We start from the raw sequence: 22,071 nt of genomic DNA, 5'->3' as shown, positions 1-22,071 counted from the left end.
ACAGGCAGACAAAAAGTGGCTTCCAGATGCCACACGATGACATGTAAAACACCAAAAAAAAAAAGGTCTGGGCATGTTTGAGTTGTCTGGTCATGTTACACTAAAAGTGGGTAAAAGGTCAGCAGAATGAGACATGATAGGTGCTCAGTTATGGGGATAATGGCACAGACAGACTCTCCTTCGAGACCTTTGTGACATTGCACTTGTTTTTAAGGTGCAAAAGCTGACGGTGAGAAAAGTAACAGCACAGAGCTTGAAGAGAAGTTCACGTTCTGTGGACTTTTATTTCTGACCAGACCCCTTGTGAAGTGGGCATGACTGTTTGAAACAGAAAGTCTGACAAATTGTTAGTCACAACCTCTGAACTGTTCGTTCTCAACACAGTGGTAGATAATTTTCCTGTCATCTCCTGACACTTACAAAAACCATTCAACAGAAACAAAAACCTGAAAAATGTTCTTGCAGCAAAACTGATGCAAAAAGAAAATGGAAAATAATTTAGTGTTTCTGGTATATATGTTAAATAAAGGTTAGGGTGAGGAGGTATTTGTTGGTTGTGCTCTCTGGACTGCCTGTGGGGGTGACCACAACCTCTCCAAACACTTTTGATGGGCTAAAACTGGTGATACTGGTCGATAGACCAGTATCACCATCTTATATAACTGATAAGATGAGAGGACTCTGCAGCTGATAGGCTGCTGAGTGTGAATAAACCTGCTGCCAGAGTTAGTTTACAGACTACTTTAAATCAACTTAGTGGAAACCAAGCTGCTCATACGAGTAGTATGACTGACTCAGAAAATATCTGCTTCACTCTAACTTCTGGGAGTAACCCAATAAAAACATCCCCCTCTTCACAAAATTCTGACATTACTTCAATGACTCTCTAAACAGATACATTAAACCGGACCTAAGACAAAACAATTGCAGCAGATGTCATGACAAAGAGTCTTGCTGGACTGTATTTCCTCCTTAGAAGCTTGATGAATGTGAGGTATAGGTGACAAAGTTGGCCTACTGTGCTTTTTTTGGTCTGTCTCAAGATGTAAGATATCTAAAACCTGTTACACAGTAGCACTGGAATTCATGTTAGGGATTTTTTGCGCAGGAGCCACTAAAGTCCTTGAAGATATCTGAAGATCAAGATTCCTTGAATAGTTCATGCAGTTTTATTTGCAAACTCAGAGGGAGCCAGACTGAATTTACAATGGCATGCAGTGCAAGGAAACAACACCAGACAAACGCTTGCCATTACACAAAGCCGTAGCTCGTAATAGCTTCTTAGTCTATAAAGAAATCAAATTTTTGTGAAAAGTATTTATTTTAAGTTTAAACTGACATCTCAAAGCTAAACTTTAAAATAACTGACAGAACAATCTGATAGAAAATTGGAATTTTCGAGTCATTACATTTTAAATGCAATAGTACGTATAGCCAATAATTGGCTATATACTGAACACATTTATTTTTGTTATACAGTTGTGGTCAGAAGTGTATATACACTCAGCATGGTAATTTTGGTCTTTTAATGAATTCTTTGAACTTTCTTTTGCTACAAGCATGCCTCTTACCATATATTCCAGGAGCTGGAACAAACCATTTTAGGAGGGGGGGGGGGGGGGGGGGTATTTATACTTTTGTTGTCAAAATGTTTCGTCTCAACCAAGTACTGTATGCTTTTTATATTTTTAGTAGTGTGTCACACAAACAGCAGATATTGTCAAAATTAAGTAAGAAATCTTTGGGGGTGCTTTGATTCAAAAAGCACCCCCAAAGATGGGCTGAAATCGCCCAAAATGGGCTGAAATCGCCCCTGGCACCACGTATTAAAATGTTTAAGAAAGCCTGTATAAATGTACACACTAAGTATGTATAAAGTTGCATAGAGGAAAAATTTTAAATAAATTCACACTTGTGCACCCAGTTCTTTTTTTCTTTCTTAGGCATTCACGGTGTATAATGTAAAGTCGCTCCACTGCAGTGAATGTACAGCAAAAGGAGCGTAGTTCAAAAGAATGAATTGAAAATCAAAGTTACGACATTCATAAATTTCTGATCTCAGCTGCATGCTTTTTGTGAAAAAAAAAGACATATAAACGCACAAATACACAAAAAGCTGAGATTAAAATATTATACTGTCTAAAAAAATGTTTTCAAATCATCACATGATGGTAGGGTAGAAATGTAGATTTTACAAATACACACAGTTTGAAGCAGGGAGCGCAGTGTCCCATTTATCCGGAAGCACGTGAAGGCAGCAGAAGTCACGCGTTGTTTGTACAAATATGGCGGACTATGGCGAGTCATTGGAGTCTTGGCTTAGTAAGTATATATTTAAACTCTTTCCCCCCGCTATTTATTCCTGACAGAAGTAGTCGCGTATGCTCTACGTTAACTTGGTTGTGCTAAATATTAGTTGCACTCGTATGACACAACTGCACTTGGAATTTACCATGCTAATTCATCTGTGTTGTCACAAGAGGTTAGCACGGTCAGCTGCTGTCAACTGATGGTTGATACACGACAAATATTAACCCTTTTTGAATTATTATTATTATTCGTTTCCGGTGGTTATAGTTGGTATGCCTAGAAAGATATGAGTGTTTTGTATTAAACTGGGTCTCCATAATGCACTTATACGTTTGCTTCCTGAAACACCTTTAGGCTTTAACCGAAGTTTAACACAGTCTGAAAACGACAAACATAAACAGGATCAGTAAAGTGTCTTGCGGTTTAGTAAGAGTGAATTCACATTAAGCTGAATATTTTGAACAACTGCCTGAATTGTTCGTAAGGTGGTCTGGGAATGGAGGGAGCTCGATGCTGGAGGGCTGATTGGATTCTTGGTAGTAAACAAATCTGTAGTCTTCAGTGGCTGTCCTTGGATTTAGGTGAACCAAAGAAGCTGTCAGAGTTGTATGTTCATGAGATTTTATATTTTTTTGTTTCAGACAAAGCCACTAACCCTTCAAACCGGCAGGAAGACTGGGAGTATATTATGAGTTTCTGTGATCAAATCAATAAGGAGCTAGAAGGGTACGGCCACGTACATTTAATAAGCCCAGCCTCTCCCTGCACTCATAATCAAATCGTGTGTCCCCTCCTTGTGGTAAACACACAAGCCTTTGTATTTCTTACATTATTGAGTTTCCATTGCATTGTTTGAATTGCCTTTCTGGCATATTTTCAGTCCACAGATATCTGTCAGACTGTTGGCATACAAGATTCAATCACCACAGGAATGGGAAGCAATGCAAGCATTAACGGTGTGTGGTGGATTTATTTCACTGTGTTTTTCATTCTGATATTAGTAAAGATACTTGTTTGGGGGTTTTTTTTGTTTTTTTTAAAGAATATTTTTTGAGCCTGTTTTTGTTTTTGCAGGTTCTTGAAGCTTGTATGAAGAATTGTGGGCGAAGGTTTCACAACGAAGTTGGGAAATTTAAGTTTTTGAATGAATTAATTAAGGTGGTTTCACCCAAAGTAAGTACCAAATGTTTTACATTTGCAGACAGCATCATACTTTGAGTTGTTGTTTTCCTTTATTAAGCATTTCGTCTACATCTTTTTTTAGTACCTGGGAGATAAAGTGTCAGAACAAGTGAAGAAAAAAGTGATAGAGATGCTGTATAGTTGGACAGTGTCTCTGCCAGATGAAACAAAGATTGCTGAAGCATATCAGATGCTGAAATTACAGGGTGAGACATACACAGCTTCAAAAATGATTAAATATACTGAGTGAAATTTAAACATTATGAAGTGATCACAGTAAAATCCAAAAATCACAGCGTGCATTGTGCTATGAAGTCCTGAAGCTGTCTTTACCAAAGTTCAAAGCTACCTGTTTTTATTTTTAGGTATTGTTTTAGCTGACCCAGAAATTCCTCTTGATGCCACATTAATACCATCACCTTCTCCACGACCCAAGAATCCTGTGTTTGAGGATGAGAAGAAGAGCAAAGTAAGAGAAACTATTTTAGGATATTGTGTGAATGCCGCTTCTCATTAACTGCAATTAATTCTTGTTTTCACTTCTCCCGTCTCTGTTACGGATGTAGGTTTTTAATTATAGGTTATTCGGCATTATTTAAGATGGTATATCACTTATACCTCAGAAGATAATAGTACAATAGTGCATTTCAGGATGGAGCTCATTTGGTAGCTTAGGAGTCAGTGGCTATATGAGTCATCATGGAAAAAATGTGGCCCTGCAAACACCTTTTGTTGCACACTGAGAGATGTTTATATGTCTGGATTTATGTTGGTGCATTTTGTCAACGCAGTAGCATCTCAACTATGCATTATGCACCCCCGAAACTTTAAAGGTGTGGCGTAGGGATGAAGAATGACAAGATTGTGCTGATCCTAATGTTGTTATAGGTCTTGTTTGTAGTTCAGTTGACCTATTGATTCATATTCTTTTCTTTCTGTGCTGAAAATAAGTATGCCTACGCAGGTTTTCAGTACCACTCGGTCTTCATATTATGGCCACACTGCAGAAACTATACTGAGAAAGACCTGTATGCGACTCAGGTGTGCAAAAATGCAGCAGTTCTGAACTTAACATTTCTTTTGCAATTAACAGCAAAAACAGCAAGCACTGGTAAAATGATTAAGCTCACAGGCTAATGATTCCAATGGATTGGGCAATTAAGCACTGGTTGTCAATTAGAACTTCCTGATTCCAGCTTCTAGTCAAAATAAAAGTGCGATGTGAAGATCAATGGTCAAAGAAATGAGTCGTTGAATAATGCAGTAATTAACACTATTAAATATGTATGGCATAACCGTGAGTTGAGATTATCTGTGGCCATAAATTGCCAGAGTTACATGAGAACCATTCTGATATATGCACTTAAATACAAAGCTACAGGCAGAACACAGTTAGAGTAGCCTTGGGCAGTCAGAGAAACCGTTTAAAAACACTTCAGAGATATGGATAAAGTTCAGTGAAAAAAGTCTAATGCTTTCAGAACAGATTTTGAATAATCTTTGCTTTGTGACAGCTGTGAGCTAGCTTCTTTTCCCAAGGCCTGTTATGCTTCACTTACTATCTGATGACATTAACTTCACAAGCTTTGGCCGATATCCCAACTGAAGCCCTGAAATACTGGCCGTTTGTCTTCAGCAGCTCAGCTAACAGATTCCAGCTGATGGCTTTTCAGTCTGTTCTTGCCAGTACCTCTATGCCGTTTTCATGCTTGAATAGGAAACTTTGATTATTGGATTTTCTCACTACATACTTAAAATCGAAACACTCCAAAAGATCAAACGAAGAGATTCTCTCATGGCTGTCTCTTTGGGGGGTTTTCGAAATCCTTTCTCACTCTTGCATCATGATTTTCATTGTGGCATTTCACAGAAATAAAGACCAACTTTGTACATTTATGATGCTGCTTAACTAGCTCATTGGTTGCTACAAATATATTGGGTTTACAGGTAGGTGTGTGGGTGTTTACTTTGGGTTCACAGCAGTTGATCTAATAGTTCTCCTATCTCTCTGCAGAGATTATCAGAACTGCTGAAGAGCAAAAAGCCAGAAGATCTGCAAGAGGCTAACAGGCTCATCAAGAACATGGTCAAGGAGGTGTGTCAATGTCAGATGAAATGTTTTTGTTGTAATATTTGAGTATGAATGAAGTCGGACCTCTGGCTGCTCTCTTTTGGAGACATTTTACCTCCTTACATCAGGAATAAAGAGTCTGATCAACAAATACTAACAAATGTAGTTTTTCTTTTTCAGGATGAGGTGAGAACACAGAAAGCAACAAAGCAAAAAAGCACACTGGAGGCGGTGAACAACAGCGTCAAACTACTTAATGAGATGCTTGCACATTTCAACCCAGAAGACTCCACAGACGCAGACAGGGAGCTTATTAGGGTTCGTTATTTACTGGCTAAGATTCAAATGACCTTTTTGAAAAGATTAAAATTCAAATTGATTGATCTGTCTATTATTAGTTGACCTTTCTGGAAATACTAATAGAAAATTCCAAATGTTTCCCATACAACCCTTAAGCAGTTTGAGGTAATTCTGGGCTTTTTAATTTATAATCCCCTATGAATAATTTCTGAATTAGTTTGAAATTCTAAACTTATTTTATTTATTTTTATTATTATTGTTATTATTTTTGTAGTTTAGTCCCTTTTTAAATAATGATTTCTTTTTCATTGTTTTCCAGGAGCTGTATGGTGATTGTGACAAACTCAGGCAAACGGTAGTTCAGCTTGCTACTGAGACCGAGGATAATGACAGTAGTTTGGGTAATAAAATATTTGATTTGTTTATTCTGCTGAAATGTCTTGCTCAGTTTGCTTGGGTGTGATTCACCCATCAGACCCAGGTGACTCAGAATCATTCTGCTCACAGTTTGTAAATTGTCAGTGTCTTCACTTGTCTTCTCAAGGTTATATTAAATCTCACCCTGGTCTAATTTATTTTGAAATTCACATGTTAGGAGACATCTTGCAGGCCAATGATGACCTCTCTCAGGTTATTAATTTATATAAGAAGATTGTGGAAGGACAAACCATGAATGGAGAGACTGGAGGACGCCAAACACAAACGTCAGTCAGTGCAGGTAAATTTGAAGTGTAGGTCATTCTAATCAGAGAGAACAGTTCCTAACTATTCTACCATTTGGCATGGTTGTTTGTGACATGTTCTCAGTGGGGTGTATGTGGTATTGACTTTAGTGTTGTGCCTGTCAAAACCGATTAATGCACAGTCAGCACTAGCGTAGCCACACTGAAAGCTTATTGCGTTTGAAGCAGGACTTTGCTGAGAATCCCGACTACCATGTTTTTTAAAATATATTATAATGTGTAAGTACACATAAGGATAATCTTAAGAGTGGATATCCTGTCTAACCTGAGAAAGGAATAACACTTTTAAGTGAATGGCCTTTGTGCGTATTGGAATGGCGTGTACCGTTTACAAGCAAGGTTTGGTCTCAGTATTATTTTTAGGGGAAGTTTTATTGGTGAAGACTGACAGTACTACTGCTTTGAGTGCATTTACATACTGTATCTGATAGGCACTGGAAGCACAAATCAATCAGAGATTTTGATTGATCTGGTGGGTCTGGACATCCAGAGCTCCTCTGCATCTGAGCAGCAACCTCCAGCATCTTCGCAGTCATTTCCTGCTGACCTGTTGTGTGGATCAGCTGCCACTGACCCACCGTCCCAGAGTGTTAACGTACCCTCCACAGCACTGTCACTGCTGGATGAAGAGCTGCTGTCTTTAGGTAACATTCAGCATGATGTGGATTAATCACACTGATTTATTTTTTAATTTTGGAACTGAATGTTAGAAAAGCGTAATAGGTCCTTTTTTCTTTTTTTGTGTTACTGTGTATTGTTGCTATAGTGCATCCATAATATAGTGGTTAACACATTTATCTTAAGACTCATGATTTGAGACTAGGGTCCCAAGCTAGTGTACTTCTAGTGCAGGTCCCAAGTCTGGATAAATGGGAAGGTTGCATCAAATCCAACACAAGCGTGTGACCCCTTAGGAAACAAAGGAGCAGCCAAAAGTACCTTCTTCTATAGTTGTATTTTCACAGTGCTGATACATGAGCCAAAAACTCAGGCATCAGACTGCTCTAAACACTCATGGAAGTTGGTTGATAAGTGAGTTGGAAACGATTTTGTTTCAGGTAGTGTATGAACTTTGGCCTGTACCGTGAGCCTGTACAAATTTAACAAAGCTAAACTGTATGTTATGCAGCGCTACTGTGGTCCAACAATGAAAATTTGGAGTTAAATATCAAAATAATGGGTCCCGTTTAACAATTGTATCAGAATTTATAGATTTTGATGCAAATTCTGTCACAATTGTTTTTATTTACAGGCCTCAATGAACCTATTACTGAGCTTAATAAATCAACACATGGAAACCCAAGCAATCCGTTGCCATCTACACAGGTATTTAAGTGAATTAATTTAAAGTCATTTGAAGTATTGTCTTGTTGGTTAGAAGTGTTTTTATTCCCTTGATTTCCAGGATTCCAGTCAAGATTTGGATCTTTTTGACACTTTACCCACAGTTCCTGTGTTTTCTACGCCTTCTCTCTTTCTGGATGCCCTCTCTACAACAGGAGCCCCAGCTAATCCTTCCAAGACTTATACACCAGCTTCTTCCTTAAACTTCACTGGCCCTGTCTTTTCTACACCTCTGGCTTCTACAACATCCCTTTCAACAACACCCATTTCAACAACATCCCTTTCAACAACATCAGTCATATCCCCACAACCCTTCAGTTCTATATTGACCACCGTGGCTCCAGCTGCTCCTCCTCAGTCATTCAGCTTGACCTCATCTGCTCCCTCAGCCGCTGATATCACCCCTCAACTAATTTCAACTTCGACTTTGGGCTTCCACTCTCCATCGCTTTCTCCAGGTCAGATCCTGCAAGATCTCACTTTGCTGGATCTGGGCAACAATAATAGGTGAGTAATACATGTGCTGTTGTGTAAAATTCTGTAGACTGGGTCACTCCATCTGTACACTTTCACACATTTTTATTTTTTATTTATTTATTTTTTTATAAAGAAACCCAGTATATGGTGCAAACTCTTCATTCCATTAAGACTGTGTCTCTTAATCAATTTTAAACATGGTATTTATTTATGGTATTTACAGACATGACTGAGGGATAGGAGAGAGAGAGAAAGAAACTCTCTTTGGGACTCAGATTGAGATTACCAGTCAATAGCAACAAGCTCGGCGCTTCAGATCTTTTGTGTTTAATTTGCATTGAAAAAATGAGGAGACAGACTTAATCTGGCCAAGAAACTACTTGTTAGTCACTTGTCCAATTACAGTTGAGTCTCTGAAAATAGGGGGCGTTGTATAAGTTGTAGTACTTTTGTTAAACTCACCAAATCCAATTTATCAGTCTGCACTTACATCACATTTTGATTGTGGAATGTTAAAAGCCACTGTGGTGGTGTACAGAGGCAAAATCACAAAAAATTTGGTTTTTTTCCAAACATTTTCTTTGCTCTTTGTCTTTCAGTCTTGAAGCCACATCCACCCAAATTATATCAGAAGGAATACATGCATGGTCTGCTCCTCTGTCTATCAAGAGTCAGGCAGATGACAGCCCTCTGTTGCGCTCTCTGTCCCCTGTTCTACCCCTGAGCCAGTCAAGTCCAGGTAGAGGACAAGAGGTGTCCCTGGCCAATGTATTTGTCCCTCTTGATACCATTAAGCCAAGTGAGTTCACTAAGTGGTCTTTACTGACTATATGTTTATCTCTAAGTGAAGGTTTTTGTAGCCCATTGGAGTGTTTGCTCAGGGTCCTTGACAAGATTAATTTGAGGTCAAACCAGATCATCTGATGTCTTTCTGAAGGTTTTCAGTGATGGAAAAATGGTGTTTACTCTATTAAGCACTTAACACTATTTTAAGTGCTTAAAACCTATTGGAAATATATATTTCTGAAGTAGATTTTCACTGAAAAGGACCAGTGTAAAAGCTGTTCAAAAAAAGCTTTATGTTCTCAAAATGTGAAGATGTATTTTGTTTTTATTAGGACATTTTTGTTTTGCCAACCAGTAATTTGAAATGTTGGCTGCTATTTGACCATCTATCTACTTCGATAGAAAATCCTGTAGAGAGAATAATCACCTGAGAGATTTTGGGAACGCATTCGTGCCTGCGTACTGCAGATGGTTCACTGACCTCCAGGTGTTTTTTTGTCAAAACATAATTGTTAGATGGGAGAAAATGAACATATGGTCATTACTGGTGACAGTGAAAAAGTGAATAACAAATTGACAGTGAAAAACGTACTAATACTGTTAGTTTTATGTTCTCACTGTGGTCAGAAATTAAGCATCGCAGCATGCACGAAAGGAACGATGTGCATGAAAGCAGAAATCTCTTCTAGCTGACTCAAATGACTGTGTTGAGGGTCGTGTGTACTGGCTTATCAGTTTATGAAGTAATCTCAGTTTATTCTTTTTCTTTGCGCTACCTACACTTTTAGGTAAAGTGTGCCCAGTGACAGCTTATGATAAAAATGGTGTTCGCGTTCTGCTGCATTTCGCCACCGACTTTCCACCAGGCAGGCCAGATGTGCTGGTGATGGTGGCGTCCATGCTTAACACAGCCACTCAGCCGGTGAAGAACATTGTTCTGCAGGCTGCTGTGCCCAGGGTAAAACATGACGTGCATACGTAACACTGTTCCTCCATCATGAGATTAGATTTCAGTAAAAATTGAATTTGGGTGGGATGCAGCTTGTGTTTGATGTATGTGGATGTCTCTTCTGCCAATTCTCCAGACGATGAAAGTAAAACTGCAGCCACCCTCAGGGACAGAGCTGGCCTCTTTTAACCCAATACTTCCCCCTGCTGCCATCACTCAGATCATGCTGCTTGCCAATCCTCTCAAGGTAAAGCTCAGCCTTGAGCTTTTCTGGTGTCCATGCATTTAAGCATTTATTTATTGACAGAGCGCTTACTCAGTTGAGCTGTTCATTCAGTAAAGCACAGTGAAACATCTTTTACTGTCTTCCTTGTCAATCAATATGAGAAAATAATGGTTAATGGCTCAGTGTGATCCTTAACTGAAATGTTCTGCTTTTATGTCTTGCAGGAAAAGGTCCGGATGAGATATAAATTGGGATTCACGCTGGGAGACCAGCCATTCACAGAAGTGGGGGAGGTGAATGATTTTCCACCTGTTGATAAATGGGGAGCTCTATAGCTCTGTAGGCTGATCGCTATAAGACTACTTGAACGATTTGGCTTTCAGTGTTCTGCTATGGTCAAAAGAAGGCAAAATATTAAAGCTTTCAGGCAGAGTTTCAATATTTGATAAATGTTGTTGGATTTCAGAGAGTTGAAGATGGTCTGCTGATGTAGCACAAATACAGTAATTTTATTACGATACCAGAGGTAGTCAGTGTGATGCAGTTACTAACAAAATGAACTGTCTGAATGCTAATGGTGGTTGTTTGGTGAATTTTAAATATTGTCGTGCTTTCAATTTTTTTTAGTACCCTTTTGATATAATTTTAATGTTCCTATTTGTGTCTCTGTTTTATTGGAGAATAGTTGCACTTTTGAAAACGGCAGTCTTGCATAGAGGTTGAAATGATTATGAAACTGTGGTCGTATGAGCAGGTGATCGCAATCAGAGTTTCACATGATTTCTTGATGACTATGTAAGATTTTTACAGTTGAGACAGGCTGAAACGAACAAGAGCCCCTCTATTTCTGAAAAATCACTCCAATATTGGCTGATTGGAAATTGGTCACTTCCAGTCTGGCTCAAAACTACAACTGAATACTTTTCTTCTTCTGGGTTTTACAGGAAATCACAGCTCAGCCTCTTATACTCACCACTTATGTTTTTTTTAGTATTTCAGTATTTATTGTCATGAATGTATTTATTTTGGTTAGTGAGGAAGCTATCACAACTCCTAACGTAATGTATGGTGATGCAGTTGTCAGCTGTATTCTGCATACCCCTTATTAATAGATACTTTGAGTATTGTGTTAATCTATTAATACAATACTCAAAGTTAGTGTGCTTTTCAGAGTCTTTAATGTTACCAAATAGTCATACAGATTTGTTATAAACGTTACATTATTTAGCAAACTAGAGATGGGCTTAACAAGGAAATTTAATTCCTGTTAGAAGAAACGGCGGCCATAGGTCAAGGCATAACCACTGGGTAACTTTACATGTTCATACAGAATTGTGACCTCTTTATCTCTATCTTCTTGGAGTTATGTGTGCTGGAGGTTCTCTACATATTTCTTATAAGTTTATTTATTTGTCATATTGTTAAATTACCTTGTCATTGCATTTTTGAACAACTACTTCTGTGCATGGATAAATAAAGACTGGGATGGATTTTATTTATGTTACACCTTTTAACATGACTGTTTTTTTTTTATTTTTTTGTTTTTTTTATTTTTTCAGTGTTCAAAATCAGTGTAAATGCAACTGAATGTTTTTCAATTTTAGAATTGTTATCTCAGGTCCTTAAATTAGCTTGAAAAATGTCTAAGGTATGCAAAACTGCCACATTTTGCCCCATTGAAAGTCATTGAAATACAATTTTTGATCCTACATTTATTTTTGACATTGACTAATTCATTCCGTTATGTTAAGGTTTTATTTTGGAGTACTCTCCTTCAGTTTTTTATTTTTATAGTTGCCCACCAGGTGGTACTGCTTTTTCCCATTCAAAGCAAGCAGCAAAATTTTGCCTTTTCTTTTTTTCTGCAAGGCTGCTTTGCTACTGAAATAAATGTTGTTGGATAATCGTATGTGTGAGAGAGAGGTCCACCTTTAAGTCTTTTGTCTTAGTTTATAATGCAGGGTGTGGCTTTCTAATTCAATAACAGTAAATGTATTGTATTGCATTTTGTCCATCTCCATATTTTGATATTCTTCAAATGTTTGCCTCCCACAAAGACTGCAACAGTCTGAGTTTGAACCTGGGACCTGCACACCATGCCACCAGCTATGCACTGCTGCTGATTGTAAGTTGTGGCCATGGGAAACACTCAGTGGTGTATATGGACACAGAGGAACTACAGCCTATTTAGGGATGCTCATTTCAGATGGTGTTTGCAGGTAACAAAAATTAATCAGTTCAACTTAACATGTTTCAAGCTGAAGTAGTTTTAAAAGACTCTGTCATTTAAAGTGGAAAAAGTAATACTATATAATATTTTATTGGTGGGAAGTTACTTTTTTAATAGAACCTAGATTATACACTGTAGAAAAAATAAAATGCTGGAAAATCAATGTTTCTGCCAATCATTAACCTATCCCAGGGCCTAATAAAATCATAGTAATATACTCCTTAAAATTCTTTTTTTTGCTCTTTATCCTGTTGTTTGCTGTATGTGAAGTGCATTAATATAACCAAACATAGTCCATGTGGTGTATTTATTTATTTTCCAATGCCAGATGGTGAGTACGAACTAGAGATACAGTTCCTGTATCCCCAGATTATATGCATCTAAACGTCGCTTACTCATTTTTATTAACTTGACGATACTGGAGCCATGAACTATATTGCTGTTAAATGAAACGCGGGCTCTTCGCTCACTGTATTGCGGCCGACGCAAAGTGGCGCGCTACACTGCGCAGCCGCAGCAGAACAGGCGAGACGCAGGCAGACAGTCCTCAGCAGCAGCCATGGCAGATGGAAAGGCCAAGGTGAGGATTGGACTTTAAATGAATCAGAGCCCATACAAAGTTGAATGTACACGGTAAACTGATGGAAAGGAGTTCGTACAATTATTTCGAATCGTATAACACCAAAGACCGCTTCAAACATGCGCTAACTTTACGGTATTTGCTAGGAAGCTAACGGGTGAAGTTAGCATAATAAGCTAACGTGGCTAACCAACTCGATCCATTTGGTGTATTTTCAAAAAAAATCTATATTTTCTGTAAAATAATTTTTAATCGGCACCTCTAAATTTTTGCCATCGTTATGAGTAATGCACATGTAATGGAAAATGTAGTTATCCGATATCCGACTAGATTAAGCACCAGTTCAAGAAAAGCGAGTTAACGCTGAGACAGAACAGAACAACATAAACGGTACAAAACAACAAAAGCCGTAATGTGTAAACGAATCTTAAGTTTAAAAAAGGGTACCGTTGTACTCAATCGCTAGCCATACGCCTGGGTAAAGAGATAAGGGTTTTGTTAATAGCACAAGTAGTATAATTTGAATCCTTGCTAGGCCGCTGTGCATCTTGTTGTATTGAAGGCCATTGTTGCTTGAGTTGCCTATAGCTAATGCTAACGTTGAAGTTGTAAATCCAGTCCTCATTGCTCTCGGTACCCACGCTAGTCTCCCGCTCTACGCACATCAGGCAGGCTGGTGTCGCGGAGGATTAAAAAACAAGCAAAAAAACGTAAATCCACACACGTATTGTGAAATTAACTTTTGTTTGAAGACAATGAGGTATCGCTGAGATATGCAAGACACCTATGACTCGGAATTTGAAATGGCGGGCGCAGTTTCTTGTAAATAGTCACACCTCCCCCTTTTTTCTAAATAATCTGACTTTCTATGAACTTGTTTTTTGTCTTTAGGAGGGAGTAAAGACTGAGAACAACGAGCACATCAACCTGAAGGTGGCAGGACAGGATGGCTCAGTGGTGCAGTTTAAGATCAAAAGGCACACTCCTCTCAGCAAACTGATGAAAGCTTATTGTGAACGGCAGGTGAGACTGGGACACAATTTTAACTGTTTCTTATAAGTATCTTTAACCTCCTAGGACCTGGTGTCTACATATGTGGACATCACATTTTGGAATGTCTAGACGAAAATACTTAATTTTTCTCTACAAGGGCCTGATATCCACTTATGAGGACATTATACTGCCACTGTTCTATCAAAATTTAAAACCAATGCCTCATATGTGGATCTCATTTGTCTCAGAAAGAAAAAATTAGGTAAAAAAAATCTGGTAATTCTTTGTTTTTACATTCATCAGGTCCCAATCAACCCAAATAGCAAAGAAAATTTTAAAATGCATGCCATGAAAGAGTTTGGGTCTTAGGAGGTTAAATGTATTGCTGGTCTTCTAAAATTGGTCATCCCTATTCCAGAGACCAAGAAATTGACATTTTAAAAATACATGGTTCTTGCCAAATCAGAAATGGAGGGGGGGGGGGAAGCTATATTTTGACATCCATTAGGGCAAGTATTCAAAACTAAGGCATATGTTTTGAACCAGTATTTTTATTAATTGGCTTAATTTATTTATGCTTATATTATGTTTAAGTATATCAGATGGTCAAAAATATCAGATGACGCATCAACTTCTGTTAGCTATGGTAACAAGGCTCTTTGCTTTAACTGTGTGAAGACCAATTGTTTGTATGTATTGCCCCCCTCCCCCACCATCTTGACTTTGTTTTGGCCCTATAGAAGCACATCTTTGTTTTAATTTTGTCATTACTCACATGGTACCCGGAGGAAAGGTTTGGCCCAATCCAGACAACCTTAAATTTATCTGAAAGTTAAGAGTCTTAAAAAACACCTAAGGTCTACTTTATACATAATAGGTGTGCAACATCAGTCCTTCCCCATCTAATGCGCAGTACACAGTGTGATAGTTACCCCTTCTTGCACGTCCTCTGTACTGAAAATAAAGGATTGCAGATTAGAGTAAAATGTCAATCATATATATTTAATCTTTGTAAAATTCTAGATCTTTATAAATTGTGTTATTTGTATATGTTAGAGCTATTTCTCATATATGTAACTTTGTAATATATTGTATTATTTAATTTTGGTCAGCGTGTTACTGTTCTTATTGTCTTGGAGCAAGTTTAACCACATAATTTCCTGTTATCCCACCCTCTTTATTTACATCTAATTTTGAAGAGGTTTTTTAGTTTAGCGGTCAGTAGTGAGAGATGGGGAACAACAAAGGTTCTCCTGAAACTGGAGGTATTGCACTTCACAGCCAGTGTTTTAAACCTGCGGTCACAAAAATGCCTTGTGATGTTTAAAAGTAAACATTTGTTTTTCCACTCAGGGGCTGTCAATGAGGCAAATACGATTTCGATTTGACGGTCAGCCCATCAATGAAACAGACACACCTTCTCAGGTATGTGTACACGCTCTTGTTTTTGTGCACTTTTGGAATCAATTTTTGTTATTGTGAACTACGGCTGAATAACCCTTGGTCCTCACATTCTTGCTACTCCGGATCTTACATTTCATATTAGTTACTACATGTAAACTCACTGCATTATGCTGCAGTACTCACAAACCAATCAGCTGTTTGGGGGATTCCAGGCCAACACGACCCTTTTTTGGTTTGGTTTGGTTTGATTTTTTTATTTGTTTTTGCAGTCCCGAGATTGCATTTCAGCTGATATGTTATCAGCATATACCATTTACTTTCATAAACTCAAAGACGCAGTAATTCTGCATTACAACTGTACTACAACTAGACCAAGAAAGAGTTTATAATACTTAGTTAGTGTCGTATACAGAAAAAGCATAGAGTTTGCATAAGAGCTGTGATGAACAGATCTAACTCCTTGTTGCGTTTGCAGTACTCCCTTCATGTCAGTGCAGAACATAATGTTTTTACTATGATGTTTAGCGGAAAACAGTCAAAACACTGGGTGATAAATCAGGTATGATACATGAATATACTGATACATTAAGTATTGTTATATTCTCATAACAGCCTGTCTACAAGCACCTTCACATAAAAGGGGTGACATTAACAACATATGACCAATCATGCATATGGACTTTGTAGTGACAGCACACACACAACAAAAATTAAAAGCTATGATATTTTAAAAAAAATTGAAGAGGTTAAGCACACAATAGTAACTGCTGTGTAGGTTTACACACAAGTATTACAGGTCTGTTATTAAAACACGGGACGAGATGATGGATTACAATTTTTATTTCATTGAGTTAATGTTTAGATATGCTTATGTTTTAGGAGAATATTAATGCTTATAGGATAATCTTCTGAACTTGCGGTTGACAAGTGGGGGAAAAAAGCAGAAATTAAGCTGCTTCCCAAGAGCAGGTGGGAAAGACAAAAACTTTAGATGCTATTAAATATTTTTGGACCTTCTTAGGAGGAGATCTGAGGAGATCTTCCAGAAATGGTGATGATACTTTTCCAGAAAAGTGAGTGCTTAGTAGGCAGTTTTCTACCTGTTTATCTCTTATCTTGAGTATAACCTTCTCCAGAACAGCAAGAAGTGAACAGCTTTCAGAATATATCAATAAATAACCCTGAAGTTAGTGAGATGGGTACAAATCCTGCTTCATAGTACAGGCCTCAAGTCTTAAAAAAGTGTAGTCAACATGGATGTGTCTTATATTTTAATGGCCACTAGAGGGCGAGCAATCCTTTTGTTGAAAAACTTTTGATTGTGGGAAAATGGCCCCTGGCTTCCTCCCTCTGTGACCTCGTTGAACACTTTCTTGATGAGTTTTTGGGCTTGGGAAACAAACATCAAGTCCATTCAGAAAGAAGTAAGATCTGTGGTTCATACCGCAGCTCACTGAGTAATCACTTGTTTGTCAAGTCTTTTAACATACCAGTGGGTTGCATCACGGTGGCTTCGGCCACCTTTTAAAGCATTTGTACTTCCTTCTAATATTTAAAAAGTTTTCTTGTCTTTTTCTTTTGCAGCTAGAAATGGAGGATGAAGATACAATCGACGTGTTCCAACAGCAAACTGGAGGCTCTCCTCTTTAAAGACTGTTTCCTATGAACATCCCTACCTCCCCCTTTCATCCCTGAACATCTTTGTTATACCCAGTCTTCAAATGCTCATGACCAGTGTTGATACGATCCAGTGGAATATTTACACAAAATACTCAAAGGCAGCACAGTTAGTGTTGAGTTTGATCACACTGCCATGTTACGTGACATGTTAACATGTCTGAACAGCGCAGTGCAGACAATAAGTAGGCTGCAGTCAGTCTAATGTGCCGAAGAAATGAGAAACTGTTTTTGTTTGGGTTTTTTTGTTTGTTTTTTAATTTCGGAAGAGAACGCTTGGTCCTGCTTTTGCTTTTATACTTACCAAGGCTTTGATTAAAGATGGAGGTTTGATTGATGTAACCCGGTGTTTTAAATTCACTGACATCTGTTGTTATTATAAAAATGTATTGTTGGAATAAAATGAGTCTTTTTTTTTCTTCTTTTTTTTTTACAAATCTGTGTGTATGTGTGTTTTCGTCACATCTGAAAACTGTTTGCAGGTACTGCTGCAGTCATTTAAAATTGTAGGTTTGAATGTCCTCAGTTATTTGTTTCCATGCAATAAGAGGAAATGCTGACACGTCTTCAAATTATAATCATCAGATAGCAGTTTTCATGTGTGGTTATGATGTAAGCACTTTAAGCAGCCAAATATATAATTATCCATTATTCCATAGCCAATAAAATACAGTGGATATGTAGTCAGTTTTCAAAAGTAATCAGTGTCTAGATAATGATCTCTTGAATGACGTAATGAGCTGTGTGTGCATATGCATGTCCCCACTTGCCCTGCTATTGTCTTTATTCTTCAAGCTTAGTCCCTCTACCAGATGCCTTGGAGTTTGAGTCTTGCGCAGCGTCTTTGCTGTTCCTAGACTACACTACACTTTTCTGAACATAGATCTTTGTCATCCCTACAGTCTGCTGGACGCAAATCTTGTTCTTTCCATTCAGCTGACTTGTCAGAACTGGCCTTACTGCAGGTATTTCATAGTTTCCCACGGGTCTCTATGGCTCCAGTTTGCTGGGGGATTCTAAAGTACTGTCCTCAATATATTCAATCTTGCTTTCTAATAATAGTCCTTTTGCTTCTCACTATGTTCCTTCTCTTTATTTACCATCTGACTGCACTTAACCAGTCCGAATGGCATTCCGATGATGATGCTGTTGATCTTACTCGGGAATTGATGTCTCATTCGTGGCTGGCATACAGCTTGAGGTCATCCATGTAGAGGAGGTGGTTAACGTTTGCTCCATTCTGTTGTCTGTATCTGGAGCCAGTCTTAAGAATGATATGGCTGAGAGGGTTCAGGTCTTGGTAAATCCTGCAATTGTACTTTTGCACTAGACGGCCTCTAGTGTTGTTCTCAGGGTCCCTTTGATTGTTCATGTCCATTTGTGACTCATTGTGTCATAGGCTTTCTTGTAATTGTAATTCTAACTACTCTTGTGCAGAGTAGTCACTTTTGAGGCCAGACTGACCAATGTTCCGGCAGCATGGTGTTTTTCTCTGTTTTTTCTCTCAATTCCTTTCTGGGCCCATGTATTGAGTCCTACGCCTATTCATCTGGAACAGGGGTCTCAAATTTGCAGCCCATGGGATGCTTGCAGCCAGTATGTTGACAAGAAGAAATTCAATTTTGCAGTTTGGCCCTTGAAGTTCCTTTTTTTGTTAGGAAGTATATGTTTTTTGTTGAGTGCAATGTTCAAGTAAGCTCTTTAAAAAGCAGAAACTTATTTAATATGAAGACATTATGAGCAGAGAGTACAAACATGTTGAGAGTTTGGGTGTGTTAGTTCAGTGAAAGTTATTTGTAAAGAAAACAAATTTCACTAGCAGTCAAAAACTAATGTGTACACTTATCTACATTTTTATTTTGTTAAATACAAACAAAATTATAGCACAAGTGCTGCCACGTGTCTGGTTAGAAAGAGAGTACCAATTAGTGTTTTTTGGTAGTTCAATGAAAGGCTTCAGTTAGTTAAGAGAAGAAGAAGTTTGCTGATGTCTTCAACCTGTCATTATCCCAGGCTTTAGTCCCATGCATTTTCAAATCCTCCACAGTCATACCAGCCCCCAAAAGACTGGACATATCCACCCTAAATGACTTCAGGCCAGTGGCACTCACACCAGTTGCCATAAAGTGCCTAGAAAAACTGGTTCTCACACATATCAACCACATGGTCCCGGACACTGTCCATCCGCTCCAGTTTTCTTGCTGTCCCAATCGATCAGTGGATGACACAATAGCAATAGCCTTACACCACACTCTGCAACATCTGAAGAGTAGCAGAATGTAGAGCAGGATGCTTTTATTGTACTCCAGTTCTGCTTTCAATACCATGCGTCCGGGCAAGCTGACCAAGAAGCTGACATACCTTGGCGTCCCAACTCCCAACTGGATTCTGGATTTCCTGACAGATGGACCACAGGTGGTGAGAATGGGAGGACGAGCGTCTGCTGCGCTTACAGTCAGCACAGGGTCCTCGGCGGGCTGTTGCCTCAGCCCCAAACTCTCCACCCTGTATATGAATGACTGTGTCTCCACCCAGGATAACATCTTTGTCATTAAATACGCTGATGAGACCACCATCCTACGGTTTATCAAGGTGGGCATGAGTCAGGGTACAGCCCTCTTGTAAAGGGGGTATACTTTATAATTTACAATTTATATTAGTTTTGTGTTGTCTTGTTTATGTCCTTCAATGCACATATTAAACAAATATATAAGACTGCGTTCTTCCACTTGCGCAACATCTCTAAAATTAGAAATATCCTGTCTCAGAGTGACGCTGAAAAACTATTTCATTTATTTATTACTTCCAGGCTGGACTACTGTAATTCATTATTATCAGGATGTCCAAAAAACTCACTGAAAAGCCTTCAGCTAATCCAAAATGCTGCAGCAAGAGTCCTGACAGGGACTAGAAAGAGAGAGCATATTTCTCCTGTTTTGGCTTCCCTTCATTGGCTTCCTGTTAAATCCAGAATTGAATTCAAAATCCTGCTCCTCACATACAAGGTCTTAAATAATCAGGCCCCATCTTATCTTAATGACCTTGTAGTACCATATCACCCTATTAGAGCACTTCGCTCTCGCTCTGCAGGCCTACTTGTTGTTCCTAGAGTATTTAAAAGTAGAATGGGAGGGAGAGCCTTCAGTTTTCAGGCCCCTCTTCTGTGGAACCAGCTTCCAGTTTGGATTCGGGAGACAGACACTATCTCTACTTTTAAGATTAGGCTTAAAACTTTCCTTTTTGCTAAAGCATATAGTTAGGGCTGGACCAGGTGACCCTGAATCCTCCCTTAGTTATGCTGCAATAGACATAGGCTGCCGGGGGATTCCCATGATGCATTGAGTTTTTCCTTTCCAGTCACCTTTCTGACTCACTATGTGTTAACAGACCTCTCTGCATTGAATCATATCTGTTATTAATCTCTGTCTCTCTTCCACAGCATGTCTTTTATCCTGTCTTCCTTCTCTCACCCCAACCGGTCGCAGCAGATGGCCACCCCTCCCTGAGCCTGGTTCTGCCGGAGGTTTCTTCCTGTTAAAAGGGAGTTTTTCCTTCCCACTGTTGCCAAAGTGCTTGCTCATAGGGGGTCATATGATTGTTGGGTTTTTTTCTCTGTATCTATGAAGCGCCTTGAGGCGACTTATGTTGTGATTTGGCGCTATATAAATAAAATTGAATTGAATTGAATTGAATTTATTTTTGCCTATTTTTTTCAAGCATGCTTAGTATGACTGAGAGAGCAAAAGAATTCCAATGTGCCTTGACTGCTGATTTATGCACACATATGGCAAATAATGAACCTTGAACCTTAATCTTAGCTCCTATGATGCCTGACAGGAACTTCCATTTTTTGCTGAAGCAGGTTACTGGTTGGTAGATGGATGGGGCCAATCCCTTCTGGGATCCTTGGGCTTCAGGAATGTCTGGCCTTCAGTTAATCATTCTGGGTGTTTCATCCATTAACAGCTGGTTCATTTATGCTGCAAGATGCTCATGAAATGCAGTTAACTTCTTTAGGGAGTAGGTGTGAATCATGTCAGGGCCTAGTGCTGTACAGTGCTAGGATATCTGCCACTGTAATGGTTACTGGGTCCTGTTTAGGGAGATAGAGTGACTCACACTTCAATAGCTCTGAGTAAGTTTAATATCCATCTTTTGTATGAGATGTTTTTCGTATGGTGTTGAATTTGAATTTATCTTATTGTGTGTCACCTCCTGTCATGCTTCATTTCCTCATTTAGGGACATTTTGTTATACATCCCTTAAAATTTGGAGAAGTGCACTTGTAGTGAAAAGTTTACATACACTCACCATGAGCATGATCATGGTAGTTTGGGGCTTTTAGAATCAGAATCAGAATACTTATTAATCCCAGAAGAAATTATGTATAAGTGAACAGTCAGCATGCTGTTAACGCATCCTCGGACTTCTTTGTACTGCTCTTTGTCCATGGTGGAAATATTTTACAGCATACATCTTAAATGACTTTAAAAAACAAGAAATCGGTGCGCAAATTTGAAGATATTTTGGATTTGGATTTTCTCTAATCCACAAATTCAAAATATACATACGGTCCAGCTCTAATCAGAGAAAACCGGAAATATGAAAATTGGCTTCACACTTAAATTCAAGGTGTCATTTTTGTTAATGGTTAGATAGCAAAGGGCAACTCCTCAGCTGCAAAATTTATATCCCTAAGCACACTAACATACAGTTTCACGTGAGCTAATTGAACCACAGAATCGCAGCCCTTTTTTCCCCACAGTTGTCTTATTTTATTTTGAAACAACAGCCGGAAG

The 22,071-nt window shown here is 38.6% G+C and overlaps 2 protein-coding genes across 2 annotated transcripts; both read left to right on the top strand.

Moving 5' to 3' along the window:
- The first annotated feature begins 2,230 nt into the window (after positions 1-2,230).
- On the top strand, positions 2,231-11,892 carry gga3a (golgi associated, gamma adaptin ear containing, ARF binding protein 3a). Its single transcript, XM_086296172.1, has 17 exons — positions 2,231-2,322; positions 2,952-3,036; positions 3,191-3,266; positions 3,385-3,483; positions 3,575-3,698; positions 3,858-3,961; positions 5,507-5,587; positions 5,744-5,881; positions 6,183-6,264; positions 6,459-6,581; positions 7,038-7,250; positions 7,859-7,932; positions 8,012-8,457; positions 9,027-9,226; positions 10,002-10,171; positions 10,299-10,409; positions 10,613-11,892. The coding sequence occupies exons 1-17, from the start codon at positions 2,286-2,288 to the stop codon at positions 10,721-10,723; spliced, it is 2,274 nt and encodes a 757-aa protein (XP_086152298.1). The 5' UTR covers positions 2,231-2,285; the 3' UTR covers positions 10,724-11,892.
- A 1,162-nt stretch (positions 11,893-13,054) lies between these two features.
- Positions 13,055-17,709, top strand: sumo2a (small ubiquitin like modifier 2a). The gene is made up of 4 exons (XM_086296173.1): positions 13,055-13,198; positions 14,090-14,221; positions 15,545-15,616; positions 17,180-17,709. The coding sequence occupies exons 1-4, from the start codon at positions 13,178-13,180 to the stop codon at positions 17,243-17,245; spliced, it is 291 nt and encodes a 96-aa protein (XP_086152299.1). The 5' UTR covers positions 13,055-13,177; the 3' UTR covers positions 17,246-17,709.
- The last annotated feature ends 4,362 nt before the right edge of the window (positions 17,710-22,071 follow it).

This window comes from Aulonocara sp. 'chitande type north' Nkhata Bay, linkage group LG6 (assembly GCF_057382095.1).
Source record: "Aulonocara sp. 'chitande type north' Nkhata Bay isolate Kocher_YH1m ecotype deep benthic linkage group LG6, A_spYH_male_GT1.1, whole genome shotgun sequence".
Taxonomy (NCBI): Eukaryota; Metazoa; Chordata; class Actinopteri; order Cichliformes; family Cichlidae; genus Aulonocara; species Aulonocara sp. 'chitande type north' Nkhata Bay.
The sequence above is the reverse complement of the archived record's forward strand: the minus strand, read 5'-3'. Positions and strand labels throughout refer to the sequence as shown.

What these genes read in the sequence shown, in the direction of transcription:
- sumo2a (XM_086296173.1), top strand. Translation starts at nt 13,178, where the DNA reads ATGGCAGATGGAAAGGCCAAG. An exon ending in TGGCAGATGGAAAGGCCAAG is followed by an intron (nt 13,199 to 14,089) that starts GTGAGGATTGGA and finishes TTTTGTCTTTAG; the next exon opens with GAGGGAGTAAAGACTGAGAA. An exon ending in AAGCTTATTGTGAACGGCAG is followed by an intron (nt 14,222 to 15,544) that starts GTGAGACTGGGA and finishes TTTTCCACTCAG; the next exon opens with GGGCTGTCAATGAGGCAAAT.
- gga3a (XM_086296172.1), top strand. Translation starts at nt 2,286, where the DNA reads ATGGCGGACTATGGCGAGTCATTGGAGTCTTGGCTTA. An exon ending in AGGATGAGAAGAAGAGCAAA is followed by an intron (nt 3,962 to 5,506) that starts GTAAGAGAAACT and finishes ATCTCTCTGCAG; the next exon opens with AGATTATCAGAACTGCTGAA. An exon ending in TGAAGAGCTGCTGTCTTTAG is followed by an intron (nt 7,251 to 7,858) that starts GTAACATTCAGC and finishes TTTTATTTACAG; the next exon opens with GCCTCAATGAACCTATTACT.